Below are 23,426 nucleotides of genomic sequence, written 5' to 3' on the forward strand. Positions count from 1 at the left end.
CAGTGTGGTCTTGATAGACCCAAACATCTCCGAAATCTCGACCCTGATCGCCGCCGCCACCTAATCGTGGATCATTTGACGAAGCTCCTCGTCACTCACACTGCTCGCCTTAGGTCTGTGGCGTGTCCCAACCATGATGTCTCTAAAATATAACATAACAATATCAAAGACTCGCTTGAGCATGCTCGCACTCGATAACTCGACCCTACTTGTTCCTTAGTACCCAAAGGATTCTTACTAAGAGTGCGCACTGCTCCGGTGTCTTCGGTAGTACGGGCCCTTATACTAGCGTCTATACCGCATCAGTATTCACCCTAAGTCCTCCTCCTTGGATCCCAGATCACAAGTACTCTATATCTCACTGGCATAGGCTACCTTTCGGTAGATCACTTATCAGCCCCTCACTGCTACCTACTTGCTCTCAAGCATCACATAGCAACACAATCCTTCCTAGGCTAAGGCATCACAAAATCAGGCCACTCTAGTCCTAATATGAATACCTAGCCAACTCTAGCATGCATATCATATCATAACATATCTCGTAACACATAGTGTAAGGGTATTTTGGGAAACCATCGTTCGGGCGCTGGCTGATCGTACACACACTGCTCCATTCTGTCTTCCTTAAAACCTTTTACTCTTTTAGAAAAATTGTTTATTTTATGAAAACTTTCTCAAATCCTCAGTTTGAGTTCAGATTCATCCAAATATGCACCCGAATCCCTCAAACCAAGGCTCTGATACCAACTTGTAACAATGTAAATTTTCAAAACAATTTTTTTCATTTCAAAAATGTATTTTCATCCGTAAATAAAAACATAAATCCAATGTATCAATATCTTCATAACAAATGTATCAAATCCCAAGATCAAATCATATCCAAATCCATTGGTGTGTATATGAGTCAAGTCGGCGCCTTCCCGCGATCGTCACTAGTACCTGAAACACATTACACATAACACTGTAAGCATAAAAGCTTAGTGAGTTCCCCAATAAACCACTTACACACATACGCCTTTCCAGACCATACTCTACACGACCTTCCGGTCCATGTGTCTCAGGGGACATCCGTCCGAGTCCCAGTAGTCCTTCCGGTCCTACTCATATCGACCTTCCGGTCCATGACTCCCTGACCTTCCGGTCCACTTCATAATGCCTTCCGGTCCATATCATACATAGCATACATATCACATACATAACGCATACAAAACATGCAACGCATAGCATACAATACATACATCTCATAGTATCCAAGACCTTCCGGTCACACATAGGTACATTTCTAGGTACAGTATAGTGAGAAGACTCACCTCGGATATCTCGATAAATCTCGAACTCGGGAATCCTGCTCTAACCTCCTGCTAATCATATAAGGTGGTTTCACTAATCAGTACAACTCTCAAAATCAGCATAAATCACTTCCTAAGATCTCTCAGGAGGGTAAAAGACCATTTTACTCCTCCAATGGCCCAAAGGTCCAAACTTCGACTTAAACCCTAAAAGTCAGCAAAAGTCAACCTTCTAAGGTACGCGGCGCGTACCAGATCTGTACGCTGAGCGTACCCGGTGGCTTCACAGAATCAGGGTATGCAGCCTCTTACACCGAGCGTACTGGAAGTACGTCCAATGTAACTCCTAGCTTTCTCCTCCTTGTCATTCTGGTCTTAATCGGTTAAACCACACGTCTAAATCATAGATCTGACCACTTCTGAGTCTCTTAATGCATAAAGTTGGTGACTTTAAGCCTTTTCATGGATGAAAGAGTCACCAACACACAACCATTCCATAAACAACACTTTTGGGCTCCTACTACTAGCATGACTCCAAAGTAATGACCAACATAGGATTTTTACGGATCAACTACCCTCAAAATACTAAAATGGGACAGATCTAGGTCTTGGTACCCTTTTCGCTCATAAAGTCTCCACCTTTGGGACTTAAACCCTAGAAATGACTCACGAACACCAAATCAATTATCAAGGGAAAGTTTTGATCTTTTTACCTCTAAATGAAACTCCTTTCTCTGTAGATCTCAGATCCAAGTCCTAATTACAAGCCTCGATCTCCACAAGCACTTCTCCTTCTTCTTCTCTAACACACAAAAGCAAAATAGCTCAAATCACACACTCACAAGCTTTAGGACGTAGGAACACTCTCTTAGGGTTTCTCTCTATGACAATGGAGGCTGAGGATAAGACTATAGCATCCCATTTATAGTGCACAACAATTAATTAGGGTTTTGAGTTTGGGCCGATTACGCCCAATGTAGCCCAATGTACGCCCAACGTACTCCATCGAGTTCGCGTCCAAATAAGGAGCATGAGTACGCGCAGCGTACTCTTCAGTACGCCCAGCGTACTCATTTGCGTCATTATTCCTTTTAAGGGCTAAATGCGACATCTTGGAAAAGAATAAGGGTTTGAGAGCTTACCTGAAATTTCAGGATGTTACACGACCGGTCAGTGCGAGCATCAGAGGTCTACTGGGATTACGTGTTGAGGCTATTCGAGAAAGGTTACGTGGTAGACTTAGTTCCCATACCTTTGTGAAGGAACAAGGTTATTATTGGTATAGATTGGCTAAGCCCCAATGGGGCAGTGATCGACTGTGCTCAGCATGTTGGTGCGGATCAGGAACCCAAAGGTGGGAGAGCTGGTGATCTAAGCCGAGAGGCCACAGCGAGGACCAGCTTTATGTTCAGCAGCGAGAGCGAGGCGCTACCTCCAGTAGGATTGCGCAGGATTTGTTGCCTATGTTACGGATACCCGGTAGGCGGGAAAGGCGATGGTGGGCGATGTGCCCGAGGTATGGGAGTTTGCGGATGTATTGCTCGAGGCGTTTTCTGGGATACCTCCAAAGAGGTAGTTGGACTTCAGGATTGACCTCGTCCCTGGTGCGACTCCGATAGCCAAAGCAACGTATCGATTGGCTCCTCCTGAGATGCAAGAGTTGTCTACACAGTTGCAGGAGCTGTTGGACAAGGGATTCATCAGACCGAGCAGTTCACCTTGAGGAACCCCGATTCTATTTGTGAAGAAGAAGGACGGGTCGCATCGAATGTGTATAGATTACCAGGAGCTGAATAAGGTAACGGTGATGAACCGTTTCCCACTCCCAAGGATGACCTCTTTGACCAACCACAAGGAGCGTCTTGGTTCTCCAAGATTGATCTGCGTTCAGGATATCAACAGATGAGGGTCAGAGAGGAGGATGTGCAGAAGACTGCGTTCCGGACGCGCTATGGTCACTACGAGTTCATGGTGATGCCTTTCGGTCTCACCAATGCTCCTGTCGCGTTCATGGATCTCATTAACCGCGTGTGCAAACCGATGTTGGATCGGTCTATGATAGTTTTCATCGATGACATCTTGGTTTATTCCAAGACGCGAGAGCAGCATGAGGAGCATTTTCGGGAGGTTTTAGATACTTTGAGGAGGGAGAACTTGTATGCTAAGTTCTCTAAGTGTGAGTTATGGTTACGCGAAGTGTAGTTTCTTGGGCATCATGTCAACTAGGAGGGGATTTTAGTGGATCCGGTCGAGGTAGAGGTCGTGATGAGGTGGGAAGTCCCGAGGTCTCCATCTGAGATTCGGAGCTTCCTAGGGCTATCAGACTACTGTCGGAGATTCATCCAGGACTTCTCCAAGATAGTCATACCTCTGACCATGCTGACAAGGAAAGTCGTGGTCTTTCGCTGGGGGCCTGAGCAGCAGGCTGCATTTGAGACATTGAGACAGAGATTGTGTGAGGCGCCAATATTAGCCCTGCCGGAGGGCATGGAGGATTTTGTAGTGTACTGCGATGCGTCCATATCGGATTTGGGTGCAATATTGATGTAGAGAGGGTATGTTTTAGCTTACACTTCGATGCAGCTGAAGCCTCACGAGGCGAACTACCCGACACTTGATTTGGAGCTAGGGGCGGTTGCTTTTGCCCTCAAGATTTAGCGTCATTACCTTTAATGGGTTTGTTGTACCATTTACACAGACCACAAGAGCCTGAGGTATCTCATGGACCAGCCGAATCTGAACATGAGGTAGCGTTAGTGGTTAGATGTGGTGAAGGATTATGATTATGAGATTCTTACCACCCGGGAAAGGCCAATGTGGTGGCCGATGCGCTCAGTTGCAAGGCGGTGCCGATTAAAGATATCTGCATGCAGATGACTGTGGTGACTCTGTTGTTGGAGCAGATCCGAGAGGCCCAACAAGAGGCTATGAAGAAAGAACATCGGAAGAGCGAGCGTATTGAGGGTCAGGTTTCCTCCTTCGGCTATGATAGCCGAGGGTCGTTGACCCTCCACCGTAGGGTGTGGGTCCCCTATCATGGAGGTGTGCGTCAGACATTGATGGAGGAGACGCACAAATCCAGTTTTTTTATCCATCCCGGGGCGACGAAGATGTATAGGTATCTTCGTCTTGACTATTGGTGGCCCTGCATGAAGCGGGACATAGCATCGTATGTGGAGCGGTGCTTGACCTGCAGGAAGGTCAAGGCCGAACATCAGAGGCCACACGGCAAGATGCAGTCGTTGGATATTCCCATGTGGAAATGGGAAAATATCACCATGGACTTCATCACCAAACTTCCCAGGACCGCGCGGGGAGTGGATTCCATATGGGTCATTGTGGATCAATTGACCAAGAGCGCCCACTTTATACCGATCCAGGAGAGTATATCGGCTGAGAAGTTGGTCGACATCTACATTCGAGAGGTGGTGGGGCGGCACGCGGTGCCAGTGTCAGTGATTTCAGACAGGGACGTGCGGTTTACTTCCAGGTTCTGGAAGAAATTCTACGACGAGTTAGGTACTCGCCTCCACCTTAGCACCGCTTTTCATCCGCAGACGGATGGTCACAGTGAGCGGACCATCCAGACTCTGGAGGATATGCTGCGGGCATGTGTGCTAGACTTCGGTGGTAGTTGGGATACTTACCTCCCATTGTCTGAATTCTCCTACCACAACAGCTACCACGTGAGTATCGATCGTCCTCCCTTTGACATATTATACGGGAGGAAGTGCAGGACCCCGATATGTTGGGGTGAGATTGGCCAGAGGGTCAAGGGGAGCTCCGAAGTGGTGGTCAAGACGACAGGGAGGATCCAGCAGGCCAGGAGCAGGCTCCAGACTGCACAGAGTTAGCAGAAAAGCTATGCCGACAAGCAACGTTCAGACTTGGAATTCCAGGTCGGGGATATGGTTCTCCTGAAGGTGTCGCCATCGAAAGGCGTCATTCGATTCAGGAAGCGGGGCAAGCTAGGCTCCAGGTACATTGGACCCTTCAGGGTTATAACCCGGGTGGGCAGGGTGGCATATCGGATGGATTTTCCAGCCGAACTCAGTCAGATCCACAACACTTTCCACGTCTCTCAGCTGCGGAAGTGTCTGGTGGACGACTCGGCGATGGTGCTCCTAGAGGATATTCAGGTTGGTAATAGCCTGAACTACATTGAGCGACATGTGTGTTGGGTTTTTAGCATTCTAACACTTCCTAAGTGTACATGCAACCCTAAATACCTTGGATCTATGTTTTCTCTATTATACATGCAAATAAGAACATCCAAGGTATTATCCTAATCTAGCATACAAAAACTATGAATGTAACAAGATAGAATACATACCTCTTGATGTAGAAAGTCTTCATGAAGCTTGAGTGCTTAGTGCCCCAAGTGTGACACCTCAAATGGAATCACAATCATCAAAACACTTAGAATGACTTGAGAGAATTCTACACTCACCAAAATCGGCTAGCCCTTTCTTCACTATCTCTAGTGGCCGATTTTTCCTCAATAATAAGATGCTTATATAGTTATACAATTAGGGAAAACCCTAATTGTCATGACTTTCCATTTCCTTGGATCCATGGGTTCAAATACACCATGGAGCATCCATGGACCATCCTATGGGTTTTAGCCCAACTTGATTATCCATGGAGCATTAGCCCACTATACAAGTATGGATGATTTACACAATCAACCCATATATTTAATTAGTCTTCTTTTGATCACTTAATTAATCCTAGATTAATTCTTGATCAATACTAATTAAATAATCTTATTATTCTTATTATTAATATACTAGAACTTATAATATATTAATAACCATAAGTGTCTTATTTCTCTCATTCAAGTGCATGATGGTATGCAACCCAAATGGACCATGCCGGGTCGGGTCAAGTCTTACCAAATATAGTTATGGACTTAGACATTAATCCAACAATGTGGCGATCCTCGACCAGAAGACAAAGGACCTTAGAAATAAGAGGTTCGAGCTGGTGAAGGTGCAATGGTAGCACCGGAAGGGCTCGGAAGTGGACATGGGAGTCGGTGGACGAGATGCGGGAGCATTATCCAGAGCTTTTCCAGGATCGAGCAGCAGACTTCGAGGACGAAGTCTAAAATAAGTGGGGGAGATTTGTAGCACCCGGTTCCTGGTATGTATTTCATTCAAGTGTTTTTCACAATTTCGACTAAGACTCAGCGAGTTGATGGGCAACTCGTTGAGTAGTATCGACTTGGACCCGAGGATTAAGTGGCGGACCCGTCGAGTCAGCGGCATGACTCGAAGAGTAGACTCTGGCAGGACAAAACCCTAATCCAAAGGTTTGCAACCTATTTAAACATCTTATTCAGCCTCCCTCGCCCCTTATGCTCTCAGAACCCCCTCACATCAAACCCTAATCGTCCTTGGTGAAGATCTAAGGCTTTTTTAGTGATTCTTGGTGGTTTGTAGTGGCAAGAAGGAAGGAGAAGCTTGAGGAACCAAGAGGTTGGCCAGAGGCGTCAAACTTGTACATCATCTCCAGTTCTAGGAAGGTATAAAGTAGACACCTTGCTCCTTCTTGTATTAGATCCTTTTTATGGGATATTTATGGATTCTATAAGCTATTCTTGGTGACCAACCATGATTGCAAGCATGGTGGGGGTTAAGGTTTCAGATCCAGGCTCATTAAAGGGTTAGAAGGCAGAAAGGGACTGCCTTTGCACCTATGGAAAGCCTCATGCAACTCAAGAGCTTCTTTTAGGGTCTTTTTAGCTCATAATCCCATGCATGCACATAAAGTTCATAACTTTACGTTCTAGATCGATCTTAGGAGCCTAGATCTATCATTTGGACAAGTTTTGTTGTACATCAGAAATCGAGAAATGAGACTGGGACAATGTCGACTCAGCGAGTCGTTCTTGAGACTCGGTGAGTCCGAGGCTTGACTTCCCTTCTTATGTTACGGTTCAAAGGAACCCAGTGAGTGTTACAATGGCCTTAGAAGTGTCCAGGGGAGTGGACCATCCTATGGGTTTTAGCCCAACTTGATTATCCATGGAGCATTAGCCCACTATACAAGTATGGATGATTTACACAATCAACCCATATATTTAATTAGTCTTCTTTTGATCACTTAATTAATCCTAGATTAATTCTTGATCAATACTAATTAAATAATCTTATTATTCTTATTATTAATATACTAGAACTTATAATATATTAATAACCATAAGTGTCTTATTTCTCTCATTCAAGTGCATGATGGTATGCAACCCAAATGGACCATGCCGGGTCGGGTCAAGTCTTACCAAATATAGTTATGGACTTAGACATTAATCCAACAGTCTCCCACTTGGATAAGTCTAAAACTATTATTGCGTATGACTTCAGGAACCAACCGGCAATCGTAGCTCTCAAAAGCTTCTGTCGAACTCTGACCTTGTCGATGAACTCTGACCTTTGTCAGTGACTTGTCCATTAGATAAGGGATCATATATTCCTCCATTCTAGATATCATATGGACTGAGACATGGATTATAATCATTCTCTCTGTCCATTTGTTGTTTCCCGATTTCCGATTTATGACAACTGACTAATTGAACAAATCAAATCAGTCCTGGCCCGGCCGAGCACTTCCATTTTTCATCATCAAATCATCGAGGGGCCCACAGATATCGCTTTTATCCCGAAGGTAAAAGGAACGGATAAACTTCGACTCATATGGCTTGTTCTACTACTTGTTGAATCATACACAAAGGCACGTTTTATAGCACCGAGTTACCAAATGCGTTTTCGTGCTATCAATGTACTATCAACTCATAGTAACAACTCATATCTCTAGGTTTGAAGAATATAAGATATTATCGTCTCATGATCACTCGTGATAAAATCCATGAAGTGATTCCAATGAGCGCGGGTTGAATCCAATACTCAGAACTTATGAGCACTCATGAGTGTTGTAGCCCTTTGTCCAACACCTTAGACCTCTACAAGCCAACCCATGACAGTCTTAATTCATATCTACTTCCAACATATGACCGACTGTGGATAGTTTGAATAACTTAGTCATTCCAGAAGAATAACCCAGTTTATTCGGGAAGTCAAAACATGCAAAGTGAAACACAAAGACTTGGCAACAATCATTACAGAGTATTCCAAAGGAGATCAACTCCTTGGAAACATCCTTATTGCATTAAGTTTCCTTAATCTTACACAGATTGAAAAAACCTTAACTTTGAAACATTTCCCGATTCCAATCTGACTTATCACTTCTGAACAAGAGTTGCCTCCTTACAGATTATGTCAATATGGTCCTTCCAGAATTATCACTATACTTCCAATTGTCCTTGAGTAACCAATCTTTGGTAAACCTTAGATTGTTCTCGACAATTGTTTAATCCTTTTAGTCATATCCAGTTCTAAACCTTTTTCCCTTCTTAATGCCCTAGGCATTTGGAAAATTTTTAGAAAGGATGAATATAGCACATGTAATCGATCCTATATCCGAAGCATATGGGACACGATTCATGATGTCTCACATAAAGACTAAACCAGTCTTTTGCTATAACATTTCCATTTCTATTTGCCAAGTTCTCATATTTCAGATTATGAAAAGGGATGCCGTAATCATAATCGAATTTTAGAACGCAAATAATGGACCCGTATACAGAATTTCCTTATGTTGAGCCATTCCAACATGAAATTCATATATATCCTTGACTAAATGATTAAAACCTCACGATCTAAGCTTATAGATTTGAGATGAAGTATAATTTCCTCTCCCTTAATTATAGCAAAACAACTCTTTCCCAATTGAAACCTTTTGTTTTCTATAATTAACATTGCTAACTTGCAATACTTATCATAATTATCATGCTCCCACTAACATGATGATTATTAGCATAACACTTATGCTCCCACTAGCTTTGACATGTACTCAGAAATCAGCTGACTTTCTTACCAAAGTTCAGATTTCTGATACTAGATTGTTTTGATAAGACTTTATCAAAATCATACACCTTCCCTTAGATAGCACACTTGTGTATCTAAACAATTATGAAGAGGGATGCCGTAATCATAATGTTTAGACCTTTTTGCCACTTCTCACAAGTCCAAATTAGTGTGCCGGTTAACCACACGCGCTCCACTAACGACTTTGAGAATGCAAATATCACAATTGCTATCTAGCTAAAATCTACTTAGTGAAAGTGTTTCCTCACCATCATTTTCATGAATCGGAGAGAAACCTTATGACACTTAGATTTAATGGTGTATGTGTTCTTATCCATGTGAATTGTCAAAATCATAGTCACAAGACAAGGATAATGACAAATCCAAACTCATATGGATTGAACTCAATCTTAACTTCTTGCCACCTGCCAGCTCAAGGGCCTGCCATTGCTTCCAAGTTGTTGTGCAACAAATTGAGAACTCTAAGAACTCATATGCAAAACCAACTTTAACTGGAATGGGCACAGAATATGTCAACACGATAGGTTATAAACCTCAAGTCGTGTGCTAGTGAAGAACTTCAGGTTTTACTCTTGATTAGTTCTTGATACTTTCAAGACCTTTAAGACTCCCACTGTCCTCTTGACCTATAAGAATCCCTTGTCAAATATCCAAGAGATAGTGAGGATTCTAATCAAGACAAACACTTCACACAATTGGCCTAAGTTGGTCTTTGTTTTATCCAAAACATCACAACTTACCAATTTCAAATGTACAAGAGTAGAAAACTTTTACTCTTACATTTGACAAGTGTTTTAAACCTTCTTTTGAGACATGTCACTCAAGTTACAATCTTGGAGTATGACTCTAAGACTTGTATTGGAACGAAGTATGACTCATCTTCTTGATTTAACCATTTCAACAATTCAAGATCCCTCTTCTTAGTCATAAGAATGCACTAAGATTTCCTTAGAGAACTAATTGTGATATGGTTTCTTAATCATTAAGATGATCACAAAACTGATACTAAAGTACTCTCTTATCTTTTCAGATTTGAGAGACTTTTATCCTTCTGCCTAATTTGATTCTTCTTATTCGCTCTGCCTTACATTGGAACCTTTTTTCCAATGTCTCAGAGTTACACTTAAGCTTGTAAGTATAATCATATTTACTGAGCTTTAGTAAACTATGACGAATAGTCTTATCAATCTTTTGTGGTGGACTTGACTAGTGCACAAGACTATGTACTCGATCCCTTAGTTCATTACTTGACTCACACATCCATGTGATCAAGTAATTAGTCTTAATTTTCCAAAACTTGAAAGTTCTCATTCATCATGCTATACAACTTGCATGATTCCAAGTTCCGGTCCACTTGAAACTTGGGTGATGAGAATCTTTCCTTATTTGGTAAATTCAGACATTACCACAAATGAAAGAATCAATTTCATGTTTCCACTCTTGCTGTTAATGGAATCTTATAAGCAACAATTTTCTTTCCAAATGCCATTGTAAGGATATTTTAAAATAAATAAAATCAAAAATTTTCTTTTTATTTTAAAACTTTGCGGAAAAACTTATCCTTACAATCCATATGAAAACTTGTTGTTATCTATTCCTAAGCAATATCTCATAACTCCTGAGAAGTAGCTCACGAATCCGATTTTTCAAGCTACGCGATAGAAATCCATCTACGCGATCAGATTCAGCATATTCTTTCTTTAAGTTTCTTCACTTTTCTTTGATTCTTAAACATCACCATGTGACCCAGTCACATCATGTATCAAGAATCTCAGAATAGAAACTTAACAGAGTTAGATAGTGGACTTTACCTGAAGTAGAGTCAAACTTATTGACTTTAACATCCTTAGGTAAATTTGGCAGCTTCGCAACCAATGCCCCTTCCTTTGGCAATATAAACATATGGACCCTTTGATAATGGTACACGGGACTATCACAGACTTAGCTTTTCTCTTTACCATTTGGTCAACCGAGTTGACTATGGCCGATCCCTATCCACTGGGAAGAGAATGCTTTACTGGATAACCAATGTCATCATTATCAATGTCCATAAAGTTTTAGGAAGTTGATCTTAGCAAATAGATAAGATCATTAAGGGTCTTGTCATAGTCTGTTTCATAGGTGTCCCAAAGGAACTCACTATGTGACTTAGAAAGTGATTGAACCACCAACTTTCTCAAGACTTTGACACCCAACTCTCCCGGCTTGTCAATATGTGACTACATCTCCAAGATGTGATCACACCTAGACCTTGCCTTGCCAATAGGGCTTGAGTGACCTTAAACTTTTCAAGAACTTGTGGGTTGGGGAGAATAATTGGAGGAGGTGAAAGAAGTATGATTTCCAAAGGACATCATCTTCATTTAGGAAACCTTGTTTCACTAGATTTGGGAAGATCATAGGTGTCTGAACCAGACATCTTTTGGGAGATATTCAAGATAGTTGATTTTAAAGTCCTTAATATGACACCCAATATGAAATATTAAGGCTAGGACCCAACAAACTATTTTATAACTTAGAAGAGGTATGCCGTAATCCAAGCTATAAAATATTTGAAGGTAGGTGAATGACGATTCACCAATTTCCACCAAGATAAACGAAATGTATTATTAGGTTTTAATTGGTTTTGAAACTCCTAGATCTTTGAGATTCATTGAACTTTTCAAAGGCATGTTTCAATCTCGAGTGTGCCCTTCAGGTTTTGTGACTGGGATGCCGAGGATCACAAAACAAGGTGTGAAGTAACCATGCAAATCACTTGGTACCCTTAATAAATTACCCCTCAATCGATGTGCCGGTTAACCACACACGCTCCATCGATACTATGATAAATATTAAGTCACCCTTTACCTACCTTGTTAAGTCCAAGTTAGTGTGCCGGTTAACCACACACGCTCCACTAACGACTTAGACAAAGTGTAAAGTGTAATTTCATGGATTAGCACCTTATTCACATTTTTCCTAAGTAACTAAGATTGGGTATTATTAAGAGTTTAGTTACTTAGTATTTTTCATTAACACTTTTAATGAAGGGAGAATTCTAGTCCTGTCAAACCCGTTCGGCTAACGACCCTCCACCAGTCAAGCAAGCGGTGGGTGAGAGTGGACACCCATTAAGTTGCCATTTTATAGGCAACAACCTTATACCCACCTTATAGACCGGCTTCGTGAATGAGGCGTACTAGCGGTAAGACGACTTTACTCTTATACATATATATATATTATTAACTTATAATATTATAAAGTATAAGGGTTGAATTTTAACTTTTAAAATTCTAAGGGCTAACTTGGAATTAAAGTATTCATAAGTGAAAACTTTACAAATTCCAAAACTTGAGGGCAAGTTTTGAAACTATTCAAAACTAATTAATTCCATAACTTATGTGTTTAAAGTAGTTTTAATCCAAAAACTCTTCAAGTTCCATAACTTGAGGACAAGTTATGGAAGACTTTAAACTAATAAAAGAATTAACTTTTCTTTATTTTATAACTTATGGAATTAATTAAGGTTACACCTTTTTTTTATTTTATTTTATTTTATTAAATGAAGAGACTCTTGGTCCTCCATAACTTGAGGACAAGTTATGGAGTCATAAAACCATTTAATTAGAACTAGACTCTTCATTTTTGTAACCTTTGCCAATTTTTTATGAGTTTTATGATTCTTAAATGTGACTTTTCATATAACTTGAGGACAAGTTACAAAAACACATTTTAGAATCAATTCTTAGATTAATTTGGATTAAAACCAACTATCACATAATTTTATTCATTAATCTAAATTTACTCATAAAACAAGGTAACACAAAAAACTTTTGGTGATCCATAACTTATTCTTAAGTTATGGAATCCTTTAAAACATTAACACCAAATTTTGTAACTCCAAAAAAACTTTGAATCAATATTTTTTTTTTAAAACCTTTTCATATCCATAACTTATGGAGGTTTCAAAAAATAAAACTCTTTAGATCAAACTTTTAAAACTAATAAAATAATCATATTATTTTATCTTTTATTAAATTTGACCTAATTCAACTCATAAAGCAAATTATTCAAATTTTACAAATAATTAGTTTTTCACAAGAACAAGTAATTATCTTAAAATTTGACAAACTTCATGGTTTTTTTTTTCAACTTTGAAAATAAAATATTTGCATCAATATAACAGAAAACAACCCGTGGCTCTGATACCACTGTTGGGTTTTTAGCATTCTAACACTTCCTAAGTGTACATGCAACCCTAAATACCTTGGATCTATGTTTTCTCTATTATACATGAAAATAAGAACATCCAAGGTATTATCCTAATCTAGCATACAAAAACTATGAATGTAACAAGATAGAATACATACCTCTTGATGTAGAAAGTCTTCATGAAGCTTGAGTGCTTAGTGCCCCAAGTGTGACACCTCAAATGGAATCACAATCATCAAAACACTTAGAATGACTTGAGAGAATTCTACACTCACCAAAATCGGCTAGCCCTTTCTTCACTATCTCTAGTGGCCGATTTTTCCTCAATAATAAGATGCTTATATAGTTATACAATTAGGGAAAACCCTAATTGTCATGACTTTCCATTTCCTTGGATCCATGGGTTCAAATACACCATGGAGCATCCATGGACCATCCTATGGGTTTTAGCCCAACTTGATTATCCATGGAGCATTAGCCCACTATACAAGTATGGATGATTTACACAATCAACCCATATATTTAATTAGTCTTCTTTTGATCACTTAATTAATCCTAGATTAATTCTTGATCAATACTAATTAAATAATCTTATTATTCTTATTATTAATATACTAGAACTTATAATATATTAATAACCATAAGTGTCTTATTTCTCTCATTCAAGTGCATGATGGTATGCAACCCAAATGGACCATGCCGGGTCGGGTCAAGTCTTACCAAATATAGTTATGGACTTAGACATTAATCCAACAATGTGGCGATCCTCGACCAGAAGACAAAGGACCTTAGAAATAAGAGGTTCGAGCTGGTGAAGGTGCAATGGTAGCACCGGAAGGGCTCGGAAGTGGACATGGGAGTCGGTGGACGAGATGCGGGAGCATTATCCAGAGCTTTTCCAGGATCGAGCAGCAGACTTCGAGGACGAAGTCTAAAATAAGTGGGGGAGATTTGTAGCACCCGGTTCCTGGTATGTATTTCATTCAAGTGTTTTTCACAATTTCGACTAAGACTCAGCGAGTTGATGGGCAACTCGTTGAGTAGTATCGACTTGGACCCGAGGATTAAGTGGCGGACCCGTCGAGTCAGCGGCATGACTCGAAGAGTAGACTCTGGCAGGACAAAACCCTAATCCAAAGGTTTGCAACCTATTTAAACATCTTATTCAGCCTCCCTCGCCCCTTATGCTCTCAGAACCCCCTCACATCAAACCCTAATCGTCCTTGGTGAAGATCTAAGGCTTTTTTAGTGATTCTTGGTGGTTTGTAGTGGCAAGAAGGAAGGAGAAGCTTGAGGAACCAAGAGGTTGGCCAGAGGCGTCAAACTTGTACATCATCTCCAGTTCTAGGAAGGTATAAAGTAGACACCTTGCTCCTTCTTGTATTAGATCCTTTTTATGGGATATTTATGGATTCTATAAGCTATTCTTGGTGACCAACCATGATTGCAAGCATGGTGGGGGTTAAGGTTTCAGATCCAGGCTCATTAAAGGGTTAGAAGGCAGAAAGGGACTGCCTTTGCACCTATGGAAAGCCTCATGCAACTCAAGAGCTTCTTTTAGGGTCTTTTTAGCTCATAATCCCATGCATGCACATAAAGTTCATAACTTTACGTTCTAGATCGATCTTAGGAGCCTAGATCTATCATTTGGACAAGTTTTGTTGTACATCAGAAATCGAGAAATGAGACTGGGACAATGTCGACTCAGCGAGTCGTTCTTGAGACTCGGTGAGTCCGAGGCTTGACTTCCCTTCTTATGTTACGGTTCAAAGGAACCCAGTGAGTGTTACAATGGCCTTAGAAGTGTCCAGGGGAGTGACCCAACGCATTGGACTTAGCCATAGACTTGGAGTTCATAGGACTAGATGAGTGCATGAGCTGACTCGGCGAGTCCAAGGCAATCTCCTAACTGTTGAAGATGAACTCGACGAGTTGTTCATACAACTCGGCGAGTCAAGGACAGGACTTCTTTGTAGGACGAGGATGAACTCGACGAGTTGTTCATACAACTCGGCGATTCGGATGAAGGTTCATTCAAGGTTGTTTTAGAAGGAGAACTCGTCGAGTCATTGCTAAACTCGACAAGAAGAAGTATGAAGAAGGACACACGAAGGGTAGGGACTCGACGAGTTGAAAGCCCAACTCGGCGAGTCAAGTCAACTGGAAGTTGACTTTAACTTTGACTTTGACTTTGTCAGGGGTAAAATAATCATTTTACCCTAAGAACAGCTATCAATGTCTAACTAAGTGTTTTATGTGAATTATAGTCGGAGGATCATCGGAGGAGCAGTCAGACATCTGTCGATCAACTTTTCAGCAGTCAGCCTTACGAGGTAAGTTACCTTCCAGTAGGGGTGGGTCTAAGGCACCAATGCCGGCCCACCAGTAGGTGATTATGGTTGATATGGTTATCTTTGTGATAATTGTCTGGTTGTTATATCTGTGTTGAGAATGTCTTCAGTAGTAGTAGGGCACACTAGCCCTGGTTGCCGGTTGAAAGATACCGAAGGGGTGGATAAAACCCATGCATGTATAGTAATATGATTATGATATATCATTATGTGACTCAGTATGCTTATGTATGTTATTATGAAACCAATATGTTATTACCTGTAATATGTAATAGGGATAGGGGTGAAATAGTCCCTGGATACTGGTTGAAAGATACTGTAGGGGAGGTTAGTTCCTAGGTATCGGTTGAAAGATATCGAAAAGGAGAGTAGCTCCCAGGTACCGGTTGAAATATACTGAAGGGGAGGATAGTTCCCAGTTACCGGTTGAAAGATACCGAAGGGGAGGGTAGTTCCCGGTTACCAGTTGAAAGATACCGAAGGGGAGGGTAGCTCCCGGTTACCGGTTGAAAGATACCGAAGGGGAGGGTAGCTCCCAGTTACCGGTTGAAAGATATTGATGATTATGAGTTGTGGGTATGATGGGGGAACTCACTAAGCTTCGTGCTTACAGTTTTAGTTTTGGTTTCAGGTACCTCTTCATTCAAGGGGAAGGAGCCGGTGGTGTGGCAGCGCATAACACACATACACACATGTTTTCCGCATGGAGCTTCCTGGGAATGTACTCTGATTTATTTTACTTTTGACAAAATGGTTTTTATGGGGACCTGTTTTAGATTATAGACACATTGGTTGTGACATGAGATATCATTGTGAATGTTTTTATATAGATGGTTTTATGTTACAATTTGTTTAAAAAAATGAAATTTTTGCCTTGAATTTTGGGATGTTACATTAAAAGTGGAAGGACTAAAGCGGACAATGTTCAAAAGATTGAACATTGACCAAATATAGAACCTCCTTAAGAGGGGGAATGAATTCTAGAGGTCATCTAGGGTTTCCTTGGGCATTAAAGGGTGCATTGGATGCCTCAGGGAGGGAGTTAAGGGATTAGCGCTTATCTTAGGAAACTGCCTTATTCCTAGCTCCTTTGATCACCTATAAAAAAAACCCTCCATTGGGTTCTAAATTTTGGTCATCCCTATTCTTCAAGGAAAAGACAAAATTTTACTCCCCCCTCTCTTCTCTCTTCTCTCTTCAATTCTCCTAGTTGCTAGGGTTAGGTGTGAACAATCAGAGACATGAGATTTCTAGTGCTAGCATCCAAGTGGTTTCAAGAAGGATTGTTTGATTGGTTACTACAACAATCACAAAGGTATCTAATTCTTATAATTCCGAAATTACCTTGTGTTATAGAGTTCTTGTTGTTCAATAGAATTTTAATTCAATAGAGTTATGACTAGATCTAATAGGTTGCATGTACCCTTAAGTGTATAAGGATTTATCCGAATTATTGCATGTAAAACCTATCAGGTTCATGATTTTTATTGTGTGAGTTCATGCCAAAAAATACAACCAAAATTATAAGAAAATCAAAATAAAAGGGAAACAAACACTTTGAATTCAAAACAAAATCGTTCTTGTCGTATCATCATGGAACTCGAAACCCTAATGTGTATATCTTTTACACGCGCTTTCCCAAACAATATATACATGATCATAAACATTAAGTTTCCAAAATTATTTCCAAGTGATATTAAAATTATTAAAGGCTTTGATACTATTATCGAATAATAAGGTGTTCTTCTTCATAAGAAAATAGTTAATTAAACAGAAAACAACATAAACATTTAAATCAGGAATATATTGATTAAATACTAAATCATGATTATATCTATTAATAGAAACCATAACCTTGATATTTTAACACATGTGAAGAAGATTGAGGAAGTCAAACAAGAGTCCATCTGACAACGTCATACCCCTTACCAACAAAAAACCAAGAACTCTAGCTTTGGAGACTTGAGAATTTTGACCACCATGAAACTTGTGTTTTCTTTAGGTTATTTCCCAGAGATGAGGAGATGTGGAGAAGAAAAAGGGAGGACAACTTTAAGGTTTTGAATAGACCCTTGAACCCCTTATGCTTGCTCCTTTTATATAGTTGGTGGAAATCTTATCATGTCCAAATTTGAATCAAGGATAATATTATTTTATTCATTAGTGGTTATCCTTTAGAATTATCTATTAATTATTCAAATAATTTATATAAGTATTTTAAAGCATACTTATTTAGTTTCCACCAATTAATCTCTAAATATTAATTAACGCTTTAACAAATAACAATTAATTACAATAAGTTCCAGTTATTTATTGACACTCATTAAATAATAAATAATTCCCTCTTTATTTATTTTTCAAGGTTTTTATCTTAGGTCAAGTGGGTAACCCATAAGGGCTCATGTAATTAATTTGTGTTAACATTATGTTGTTTAGTGGCCAAATCTCCAACAATATAGACTCCAAAAAAGGAAATGAGAAGATTAAACCAATAATATATAAATATAAAATAACCATTAGTTATCCATTTATACAATACACATATTACACGTGAAAAGAAAAAAAATAATAAAGCCACAATACTCTTATCACCCTTTTCTGGCGACAAACAATTGAACTTTTTCTTAAATTTTTGGTATATAATCCTTCGAGCTCTTTTTCAAGGATAGTATAACCCACAACGGCAAAAGGAAATGGTTTCAACAAAAAGATTGATGATGTGAAGTGCAACGTTTAAGACCTTATTACAATGAAATGGTTGTGGAAGAACAAATTTTCAAACATCTCCTTGAGGAACCTTCTTTATGAAACTCGTATGAAAAATAAAACCTGCATCAATAGATATGAAGTTGTTTTAAATGTATCATAGCATTTAAAATTTTGTTATAATGTTGGGAATATTTCATGATATCGAAAAGAAATAAAAAAAAAATATACTTACATGGTTGTATCTTGCAAACAACAAAGTTATGGGAATCTAGTAATTAGTTGGGGGTGGAGGAGAGCCATAGATGTATACAGGCGGAAGAGGTGATTTTACTGGTGGAGGTGGAGATATGTAGTGGTATGGAGGTGGTGGTGACTTAACTGGTGGTGGGGGTGATGTGTAATGGTATGGAGGTGGTGGAGATTTCACAGGTGGTGGAGGTGATGTGTAGTGGTATGGTGGCGGTGGGGACTTAACTGGTGGTGGAGGAGAGGTGTAGTGGTATGGTGGAGGTGGGGATTTAACTGGTGGTGGAGGTGATGTATAGTGGTATGGTGGTGGTGGAGACTTAACGGGTGGTGGGGGAGAAGTGTAGTGGTATGGAGGTGGTGGAGATTTCACAGGTGGTGGAGGTGATGTGTATTGGTATGGTGGTGGTGGGGACTTAACTGGTGGTGGAGGTGAAGAATAATGGTATGGTGGTGGTGGAGATTTAACTGGTGGAGGAGGCGATGAGTAGTGGTATGGTGGTGGTGGGGACTTAGTTGGTGGTGGAGGTGAGGTGTAATGGTATGGTGGTGGTGGGGACTTAACTGGTGGTGGTGGTGAGGTGTAATGGTATGGAGGAGGTGGAGATTTCATGGGTGGTGGAGGTGATGTATAATGGTAAGGTGGCGGTGGGGATTTAACCGGTGGTGGTGGTGATGCATAGTGGTATGGTGGTGGTGGTGACTTAATTGGTGGTGGAGGTGAGGTGTAGTGGTATGGAGGCGGTGGAGATTTCACGGGGGGTGGGGGTGATGAGTAGTGGTATGGTGGTGGTGGGGATTTTACCGGTGGAGGAGGTGAACTGTAGTGGTATGGTGGGGGTGGAGATTTCACCGGTGGTGGTGGTGATGTGTAATGGTAAGGCGGTGGAGGGGATTTTACAGGCGGGGGAGGTGAAGTGTAATGGTATGGTGGTGGTGGAGATTTCACGGGTGGGGGTGGTGATGTGTAGTGATATGGTGGAGGAGGAGATTTCACTGGTGGTGGAGGTGATGTATAGTGATATGGACGAGGTGGTGACTTAATAGGTGGTGGAGGAGATGTGTAATGGTATGGTGGTGGAGGAGATTTCATCGGTGGTGGAGGTGATGTGTAGTGATAAGGTGGGGGTGGTGACTTCACCGGTGGTGGTGGTGAAGTGTAATGGTATGGTGGTGGTGGAGATTTCACTGGTGGTGGTGGTGAAGTGTAATGGTAAGGTGGGGGTGGAGACTTAACCGGTGGTGGAGGCGATTTGTAGTAGTATGGGGGAGGTGGTGATTTCTTAGGTGGTGGGGGTGATGTGTAGTGGTACTTGGGAGGAGACTTCACTGGTGGTGGAGGGGAAGTGTAGTGGTATGGTGGTGGTGGAGATTTAACCGGCGGTGGAGGAGATGTGTAGTGGTATGGAGGAGGTGGTGATTTCTTAGGTGGTGGGGGTGATGTGTAGTGATATGCCGGAGGACTCTTCATGGGTGGAGGGGGAGACTTGTATAAGTAAGTGGGTGGTGGAGATTTGTAATAATATGGAGAAGGAGTGGGCTCTGGTTTTGGCTTTGGCTTCTCACAAAGGGTAGAAGGAGTCTTAGGAGCATATGCAAATGGTTTAGCCTCAAGGACAACCTCATAAGCATTTTTGGATTTGACCATAAGCACGGCACCCTTCAAACCACCATGAAGATTTGTTGGAATATTACATTTGGTTCCATTTGGTGCCATATGAAGCTTAGCGGTACAAGCTTTTGCTCCTCCATATTTGGAATAGTCCAAACCCTCAACAGTAATTGCATATTTGCCATTGATCTTAGTCTTTCCATATGCAAAAATTTCTTTCTGGCCAACAGCCTTGCAAGTAATTTCGACAACGGCACCTTTTTCAACACAAATAAAAAAAAAAAGTCAACTTCAAATATATTTTTTGGTCCACCTTTTGTAATATGCCGGTTACTATAAAATGAAAACATGTTTATGATATGCATGATATGATTTTGGGTTTAAATACTTCAATCAAATAAACATTATTGACTCTTATACAAAAATAATTATAAATATATAACTTATAATGTAGCCTTTCATAATAAGAATATGTTGAAACTTTAGCTTGTTATCTTTATTTTATTTTTTTTGAAGTGTTATGATTTATATGGTATACTAAGAAATCAATATATGATTATGTGCCTTAACAAGTTAACTCAAAACAGAAATTTTAGAAAATTAATGCTTCATTTTCTGAGAAATATACATAGCTTTCATTTTAATTTTTTAATTTTTATTTTAAAATGCAATACAGTAAGCGAATAAAACCAAAGCCTAAGATAAAAAAATTTCTGAAAATTAATTGTCTATATGTTCATATGTATCCTTGGGTAAAAGAGATGTGGAAAACCAGAAACATAGAACATGGGTCAACCATCAAAGAACATGCATACACATCAATTCATATATATAAAACAGTTAAGGTAGTGCGAGAAACTAAAGTTTATACCTTTGAGGTGATGCTTGGCGTGTGATTGGATTGGGTATTTCCAGTCATAGCAGCTGTAGCAGTAAACTTTGCCCACGACCTTTACGATGAGTTTCTTGTGGTGAGGGTAAGGTACTGGATAGTAGGATTTTGGTGGTGGTGGAGAAGTGTAGTAATAGTGTGGGGGAGACTTTGTTGGTGGTGGTGGGGATTTGTAGTAGTAAGGTGGTGGTGGAGAATGCACCGGAGGAGGAGGAGACTTGTAGTAGTATGGTGGTGGTGGTGACTTAACTGGTGGTGGTGGAGACTTGTATAAATATGGCGGTGGTGGTGAATGCACCGGTGGAGGTGGAGACTTGTACAAATATGGTGGTGGTGGTGAATGCACCGGTGGAGGTGGAGACTTGTACAAATATGGTGGTGGTGGTGAATGCACCGGTGGAGGTGGAGACTTGTAGTAGTATGGTGGTGGTGGTGATTTAACTGGGGGTGGAGGAGACTTGTATTCATATGGTGGTGGTGGTGAATGCACCGGTGGTGGTGGAGACTTGTACAAATATGGCGGTGGTGGTGAATGCACCGGTGGTGGTGGAGACTTGTACAAATATGGCGGTGGTGGTGAATGCACCGGTGGTGGTGGGGACTTGTAAAGATATGGTGGTGGTGGTGAATGCACTGGTGGTGGTGGAGACTTATACATATATGGTGGTGGTGGTGAAGAATAGATATAAGGATCAGCCGAGACAGCTATAAGGTTAGCAATGCCAAAGACGGTTAATGCGATGACTATAGGCCATAAAGGGGCCCTGAACGGGACACCGGTGGTAACTCTCATGGTTCACCGGTAGTTAGAGAGGATGGGGTTGAGGGAGGGAGGTTATGCTTTTGGATGTAAACCTGAGAGGTATAAATAGCAAGTAACACCAAGAGAATAGCCTATAATTTGTATATTAAAACACATGTCAACGATTCCAAGACAACTAGGCCACTTTCTTCTTTTTTTAAGCGCTCGTTCTCAAGAGTTACTTATTTGGGTTGACATTAAATTTATTAAATTTATTTTATCTCAAGCTTAACTTGAACTATTCAATAGACGAAGTTTATATATTTGACTTGTTTTCATTTCAATAAGGCGTCTCTGCGAACTTTGGGTTACCTCTTGGTAACTGGAGTCAAATATACATGATTTGATTTTATATTGTTTGAATACTAATATTTAACGCACTTAATGATTCAGACTGCTATACATGAAATTTCGAAGGATATGGTTTCTGTGTCTATTAGGTAATTATCATAATTTATTTTGGTTGTATGTGCTTGTACTGATGCATTTATTTATGAATTGAACTTTATTAAGTGCATATAGTTTAAAATTGAAAATGCATTGTTTGTATTTACCAACATAAACTTACAAACTCCATTGCTAACATTCTTTCTGTTTACTGTAATGTTTCTATTACCATCTGATCTGAATGTTAATGATAAAACCAACTTTATGTTAAGAGATGCGCAAGTGATGTGCACATCTTGTATTTTATCTAGAATCCTCTTACGCCACATATGTATATTATCTGGTCAATTCTTGTTGTTAGTCTTCCTTATTTATCTCACAATTAGCTGTAGGATATCACTGATGCAACGAGCTTGCTATCCTTGGGAAGAAACTTGATCAGGAGGATATCACTGATGCAGTTGTCAATGGGCTTGATCAAACAGCTTACAAGCCCATACTTGATGCTCTTCATGTAAGAGACTCACCCATATCCAAGATTCCACTCTTCAAGGGAACCGCAGTCAAGGGAATGTATAAACTCCGATCTGCTATAAAGCCTCAAATCCTTGCCATGAATCGCATCACTCCAACCACATGTAATCATCGATTGGGTCATCCTCAAAATAAAGTTTTTAAGCAATTGTGATCTGTTCTTTCTTTCAATTCCGATTGTTCTTATCATTGTAACTCATGTTCTATTAATAAAAGTCACAAATTACCTTTTCATGAAACATCTCTTACATCACATGCTCCACTAGATCTTATTGTCTCAGATGTGGTGCTCTCCAGTTCAATCCTATGATCACTATAAGTATTATATCATTTTTGTTGACCACTTCAGCAAGTATACATGGTTGTACCCAACCAAACCAAACACAAGAAATAATCCTAAACCAAACCCACGATATTTCAATTCAAATTTCCTCTTATACACTGCATCTCCCTCTTACCCCACT

At 40.2% G+C, this 23,426-nt stretch overlaps 1 protein-coding gene and 1 long non-coding RNA gene across 2 annotated transcripts; one reads left to right on the forward strand and one right to left on the reverse strand.

Moving 5' to 3' along the window:
- Positions 1-18,255: 18,255 nt before the first annotated feature.
- LOC145086745 (uncharacterized) lies at positions 18,256-22,074 on the reverse strand. The gene is made up of 3 exons (XM_079024587.1): positions 21,219-22,074; positions 18,722-20,604; positions 18,256-18,609 (listed from the first exon to the last, which is right to left on the reverse strand). Exons 1-2 carry the CDS (start codon positions 22,030-22,032, stop codon positions 18,758-18,760), a joined length of 2,661 nt encoding a protein of 886 aa, XP_078880713.1. The 5' UTR covers positions 22,033-22,074; the 3' UTR covers positions 18,256-18,609; positions 18,722-18,757.
- Positions 22,075-22,332: 258 nt separating this feature from the next.
- Positions 22,333-23,201, forward strand: LOC145086746 (uncharacterized). The gene is made up of 2 exons (XR_013700615.1): positions 22,333-22,481; positions 22,815-23,201. It is a non-coding gene; the product is annotated as an uncharacterized LOC145086746 (long non-coding RNA).
- Positions 23,202-23,426: the final 225 nt, after the last annotated feature.

Source organism: Lactuca serriola, chromosome 2 (assembly GCF_051521515.1).
Source record: "Lactuca serriola cultivar US96UC23 chromosome 2, Lser_US96UC23_V15, whole genome shotgun sequence".
Taxonomy (NCBI): Eukaryota; Viridiplantae; Streptophyta; class Magnoliopsida; order Asterales; family Asteraceae; genus Lactuca; species Lactuca serriola.